Here is a 6,700-nt window from a genome sequence, read left to right as displayed (position 1 = left end):
GGATCCTCTCTCCTGGGCGATGTGGGATCTAACACAACTTCTCATTTTGGTCCCTGAGTTTCAAAAATTAATAAATTTGGTCCCTGACTTTCACTACCGCACATCAATTTAGTCATTCCGTTAAAATTTCATCAATATTTTTCGTTTGGGTGCTAATATGGTCCTACTAATCCAATCATATGGCTCCATGTGGATTAACTATAAGAAACTTTTTTTTTTTTAAAGAGCAAACCAACATACGAGTATTTCGTGCTGGCATTTTTCTCTCATCCCACAACCCCAATTGGAAAAAAAAAGTCCATCTAATTCGATAAAATTGAATCCAAATCCAATTCAAATTTGATAGGATTATAACCAACTAGAGAGAATAAGGAATGAGTTCAGGAGGGCAAGTACTTTGGTGGTGTCATGGTGCCTTCCTTTCCTTTTTTATCGTACCTTGATGAAGATGACGATGACTTTTTTTTCTTTTAGTTTTAGTTTTTAGTTTCTTATTTTACTTTTAGTTTTAAATCTTAAAAAAAAAAATAGTTTCTTGTAGTTAATCCATGTGGCACCATATGAGTGGCTTAGTGAGACAAAAAATATTGACGAAACTTTAATGAAATTATTAAATTAACATGCAGTATTGAAAGTCAGAGGCTAAATTTATCGATTTTTTAACCCCGGGGACCAAAATAAGGAGTTGGATCAATGTAAGGGACCATTTGCGATAAAAACCCTTATTTTGTGTAATCCATGTGTCACCATTTCAATGGATCCCACATACAAACTAACAGAATAATTGATGGAATCTTAACAGAATGAACAATTGATGTGCGGTAGTGAATGTCAGGAAAGACTTTGATTAATTTTGAAAGTGAGGGACCAAAATGATGAGTTTGATCAATCTCAATAACCATTTGTGATAAAACCCCTTAAAAAGAAAAGGAAAGATCATAAAGTAATTGGAGATTTAAAAATTAACACCATCTCTCTGTCCTCAATATAAGGTTTCATATTAATCTCTATTTTCTTCTTCCCTAAGAAATAACAATCGAAACTACAACTAATCCTACATATCAAAATAGCAAGGTATATACTACTCAGCTCATTCCAATTTTTTTGTTCCACTAGAGATGAACAACTTCCTTAGAGTGTCAATAACAGTTCTCGAGAAAAAGGTTGCTAAAGTTTACAAAAAATCATTGTACAAGTGTACAGGAAAAGAAGCTCGGTTCCTACAATTCGAGATTCCACAGGGGATGATACCACCACTGTACAGTGTTAATCATGGTTGACTCATTCTCTTTCAGTGAATGAGCTCTGTTCCCACAATTCGAGATTCCACAAGGGATGATATCACAACAAATTGATTTGGATACGGACACGGTTTCTCGGAGGGCGTCGTGCACCATGCCCGTCCGAACTGATCAGTGCAACAAGGCCCTGGGTAAAATTGGTTTGAAAAGCTAGCACATACTCTAATCATTCGAGTCTATACACCAAGACATCTCCTTGACACTCACCACACAGAGCTGACCTGCATATGAAAACATATGACCAAAAACAAAACTAGCATCTAACAATCTGAAACAAAACATGATGATTTTTTAAGTTGTCCATTAATCTTATAAAATAATCAACACTGTTTTTAACTTCGTATTATCCAGGGGTGCCAATGGCCGGAAACCCCAAGGCTTCTTTGGGTACAACAACGATTAAATGGACACTTCAACGATTCTACCACGTCATCGACGGAAAATACAAAATGCAACAATTAAAATTCAAGCACGAAAAAGACGCTGCTTAACGAAAACCATCCTAACTGTAAAGGTCATCTTCATCTGCCCCAGCAGCAGCAGTTGCAAAAGGGTCGGATGCAACAGTTGTGCCAGTAGGATTGTCTGCAAACCTGAACTCTGTTCCAAACCCTCTCGACTGCTGCAATGTCTGCGCAAATGCCTGGTATTTGCGGATATCAGCATCGCTAACACTCCTGCGAGCATACTTCATCGACTCCTCAAAATGAGCAGCCTTGATCTCTGCAATTTCATCCTCAACATCCTCCTCCATTGCCTCAGGATTCTCGTTTCTCCTCCTCTCCTTCTCAAGATCCTGCAAGATTAAAATATAACGGTTATTCAGAAATGAACTCAGACAAAAAAAAAAAAAAATCCATTTCTCCCAGGGACAAAAAAGTGCAGCAAGTATAAGAGCAGTGCAATATCATATACCTTCTCAATATTCTCTCTAATGGCATATTTGCAAGCACGCTGGCATATTTCTGTTATATCAGCACCACTAAATCCTTGGGTGTACTTAGCAAGGGCTCTGATGTCCACATCTTTGGAAACAGGAGACTTCCTCAAGCAAGACTTGAATATTTGAAAACGGGACTCCTCATCAGGGAGAGGAATGTAAATCAACTGATCCAGGCGGCCTGGACGCAAAAGTGCAGGGTCTATGATATCAGGTCTGTTGGTGGCACCGATAATGAAAACAGTTTTCTTTGCAGTCATTCCATCCATTTCTGTGAGGAGTTGGTTCAAAACCCTATCAGCAGCACCCCCAGCATCACCTACGCTACTACCTCTCTGCAAGATGGAATGGAAGCAATAAGCATATAAATAGATAAACACATCAACGATGACCCAAACGAAAATACTGCAAACGTTCTTTTATCAAGAGTTCTCTGCCGTGTTTGTCAAAAGTTTCTGAGCATTAAAAATTCAAGTTTCTTTCACTTTCACAAAATGCGAAGTTTTCTCCTATTAACAACAGATAACCTATGAAACGCAAGTAATAATTCAAGTTTCTGCAACAGAATTTGGAGTCTTCTATTTAGTCATATTACAGAGCAAATATTTTTCCCTTTTTCAAACTACACATGTTAATTTCAATTTGCAAATAGAAGCCAGTGTCAATAACAAATAAGCAGTGATTTTATATAAAGAAAGGCTCAAACCTGAGTAGCAATGGAATCAAGTTCATCAAAGAACAGGACACAAGGAGCAGATCCGCGGGCCTTGTCAAAAATTTCCCGCACATTGGCCTCACTCTCTCCAAACCACATGGTAAGCAATTCAGGTCCCTTGACACTGATGAAGTTTGCCTGACACTCATTGGCAATAGCTTTGGCGAGAAGAGTTTTACCACATCCAGGAGGGCCATAGAAAAGAACTCCCTTGGAGGGTGACATTCCAAATTTCTCAAACTTCTCAGGATGCTCAACAGGATACTGAACAGTCTGCAATACAAAATAATACAAGGATAGATACTGTAAGTAACAGAGCCAAATGAGATAAATAGAGTAAACTTGAATGAACAATCCAATGTAGTAAACTCAATTACCTCTTGAAGTTCACGCTTAACATTCTCAAGACCACCAATATCTTCCCAACTAACATTGGGCACTTCAACAACCTGTAAACCATGAAATTATGGGTTCCATTCGATGCATAAGGTGTCTAATAAAAAAACCTCTGTCACTTGAAGCAAAGAGCTAAATACTTACTGTTTCACGAAGAGCAGATGGGTTGCTTGTGCCAAGGGCAGTCTTGAAGTGCTCGTTTGTAACTGCCATTGAATTGAGTATCTCCGCATCTATTTCCTCATCTTCCAAGTCAATTACATCCATCTTCTCTCTGATGCACTGAAGGGCAGCCTCAGTACACAAAGCAGCTAGATCGGCACCAACATAACCATGTGTATCCTTAGCTATCTTCTCCAAATCAACCTGTACAAGAAAAGTCAAGCATTGGTAACCATGTTTTGAAAGAGGGAAGAAAAGGATACGAACTTGAAATAAAAATAATGTCAAAAACAGAAAATAATTATATTTGACATTACATCTTCAGCAAGCTTCATGTTCTTTGTATGAATACGAACAACCTCAAGACGCCCAATTTCATCTGGCACACCAATATCTATTTCCCTATCAAATCTTCCAAACCTTCTGAGAGCTGGATCAATACTGTTCGGACGATTTGTAGCCCCCATAACAATCACATGGGCACGAGATTTAAGCCCATCCATGAGTGTCAAAAGCTGGGAAACAATCCTCCTCTCAACTTCTCCATGCGTCTTCTCTCTCTTGGGAGCAATTGAATCAATCTCATCAATGAAGATGATTGATGGTGCATTCTTCTCTGCCTCCTCAAAAGCTTTCCTGAGGTTGCTTTCACTCTCTCCAGCCAATTTTGACATAATTTCTGGTCCATTGATGCAGAAAAAGAATGCCCCAGTTTCATTAGCCACAGCTCGGGCAATTAGAGTCTTACCCGATCCAGGAGGTCCATACAGCAGAATACCCTTTGGTGGCTTCACACCAATTGATTTAAATAACTGAGGGTGCCTCAGTGGCAGCTCCACTAATTCACGAATCTGAGCCATCTGTTTCCTAACTCCACCAACATCATCATAGCCAACCTCATTTAATCTCTCCTCATCCTCCCTTTTCACAGGCTCCCCCTCACAGAAAATTTCAGTGTCGGGAGCGACCACACAGTACTCAGGAGGGTCAGTTTCAATGACCTTAAACTCCACACTCCTCATTCCTCCTCTCACAAGGAAGAGATCACCCTTTCTCACTGGACGGTAGGCCTCCAGAAAATAAGCTGAAAAAACAGACCAGAAAACAGGTAAAAATGAATGGTACAAAGAATTAAACCAGCAGTTACTGATAAAATCAGTTAGTTCTGACAACTATCAGTACTAGCTACAGTATATTTAATCGAAACTTGTAAACATAATATAACCCAAACACTCTTCCCTAAGCATATAGTCATTATATCTAAACATAGTAAGTTAAATTATGGGTCATAAGATTCTCTTCAACATCGACACTGTCTATTGATTCAAATATATAAAAACGAAACATCATATTTCTAAGCATTCATGTATCAATGAGGTAAAAATATGATTCAGTTATTTCTCAATTTGTGGAATAGTATGTATCTATGCATCCAAAGATTGATAAACAGTTCCACTAACTGCAACCAAACAAAAGCAAACTTTTTAAAAATATGGTAACTATATACGAAATATTCATATGTTAGGCTCCAGTTGCAGCTGAGAATAAAAAGGGTTAATACAGAAACTTACGTTTCAAGTACGCATCAAACAGATTTCCAGTGACTCCTTCAATAGTATCATCCACAGGCAGAATGTGGACACGCTTTCCATACTTGACATCAGCACATTGGTGAACAGAAACAACATCACCAAGCCTAACCCTTAGGTTGCTCCTCACAACCTTGTTCATCCTGATCTTAGGTTCTTCACATGTATCATCAGCAAGAGCAATGCAGATGGTATCCTTCCTTTTCTTTCCCTAAAGACCAAACAAAATAAACGAACCATTAGTTGTGATTCTTTACAAACCAAAGCTTAGGCAGAACGGAGAGCATTCATGCTACTAATACCAAAGCGCAATACCCAAACAGCCAATGACAATAAAAGCCAACCAAACCACAACATCACATGCATAGTTTCAATTCGAGCGAATCATACATATTATATCCTCAAAAGCTAATTCTAATAGGGGCATAAGTCGGGGAAAGAGACATTAAACAATATTGATTTGGATAATCTTTCCATAGATACCTCTTGAGTTGTAATCAGTGAAAAAGTAGAGGCGTAACCATCAAAACCCGGCAAATTGATAAAAAATAAAAACCCCAAAACTTCAGACAGCAGAACACAAACCAGTTCTCAGATCCCAAATAAAATAGAGAAAAACCCATCAACCCAGATTATATACAGCCTTTAATCACTACCTAAATCGTAAATTTCCATTAACCCTAACTAGAAAGCCCTTGCAAGTAAAATTCCATCCAAAGGTTTGCTTTCGCATACATAAGGAACATAGAAATCATAGAAGATGATGTGAAAAATCAAACCTTGATCAAGATGGTGTCGCCACGAAAGAGCTGGAGTTTCTCCATCGTATCCGGGTGGAGCGCGACGACGGAGTTGTCGTCATTGATAGCATCGTCGACAACGAGCCGATTCGCAGCCTTCTTGCGCTCGAGGATCGCAGTACTGAAGTCCCTTTTCGTTCCCTTACTGCAAAATAACAACAAAAAACCACAATCGCATCAAAACCCAGAAATATCCAAAAACAAAAAACGCAAAAACAATTGATATGGATCGAAATCGAGTAGAACCCAGTTGGATTAGAGAGGGATCTGGGGACTTACGAGTCTGAGGATTCAGCCTTATCCGTCATGGTGGAAGGCGGAGCAGAAGACCAAAGGACGACGAAGGGAGAGAGAGCTTGAGATTGTTTAAGTCGATGGAAGATTTGGAAGAGAGAACAGAAGAGTAGCTGAAAGCAATTTGGTGGGTTGTGGAGTTGGGGGTTGGATATTTATATGGGAGGTTAACTCCTTTTCTTGTTAGGAAAGAAATGTTTTGGTTTACTGCTTTTTTGGTTCTCGAATATAAACGTGACTCTTCTTATTTTTGGGAATTATTATTCACGTTTAAAACTTTTTAATCTATAGTCCAAATTTTCTATATTTAAAATGAAAAATAGAATTGTGAGAAGTGTAGAATAAGATTTTTGGAGTGTGAATAACACTTGCCTTCTTTTTTCTCTCTCTTTGTTTTTGGAGTGGACTGAAAAAATTAAGTGTGATTTTAATATGTAAAAAGTAAAGTTCTGTAGTCAACTTTGAGATTTGAAATCAATATAAGTGGTCTCTGAAATTATCAA

The 6,700-nt window shown here is 38.4% G+C and overlaps 1 protein-coding gene across 1 annotated transcript; it reads right to left on the bottom strand.

Moving 5' to 3' along the window:
- Window positions 1–1,585: 1,585 nt before the first annotated feature.
- On the bottom strand, window positions 1,586–6,343 carry LOC103965472 (cell division control protein 48 homolog D). Its single transcript, XM_009378540.3, has 9 exons — window positions 6,183–6,343; window positions 5,883–6,048; window positions 5,086–5,314; window positions 3,832–4,598; window positions 3,497–3,718; window positions 3,334–3,405; window positions 2,948–3,229; window positions 2,217–2,576; window positions 1,586–2,097 (listed from the first exon to the last, which is right to left on the bottom strand). Exons 1-9 carry the CDS (start codon window positions 6,209–6,211, stop codon window positions 1,804–1,806), a joined length of 2,421 nt encoding a protein of 806 aa, XP_009376815.2. The 5' UTR covers window positions 6,212–6,343; the 3' UTR covers window positions 1,586–1,803.
- Window positions 6,344–6,700: the final 357 nt, after the last annotated feature.

Source organism: the organism of the source record quoted next, unplaced genomic scaffold (assembly GCF_019419815.1).
Source record: "Pyrus x bretschneideri cultivar Hongxiangsu unplaced genomic scaffold, Pyrus_bretschneideri_v1 Contig45, whole genome shotgun sequence".
Classification (NCBI taxonomy): Eukaryota; Viridiplantae; Streptophyta; class Magnoliopsida; order Rosales; family Rosaceae; genus Pyrus; species Pyrus x bretschneideri.
Note: the sequence above shows the minus strand (reverse complement) of the source record. Positions and strands in the feature narration are given on the sequence as shown.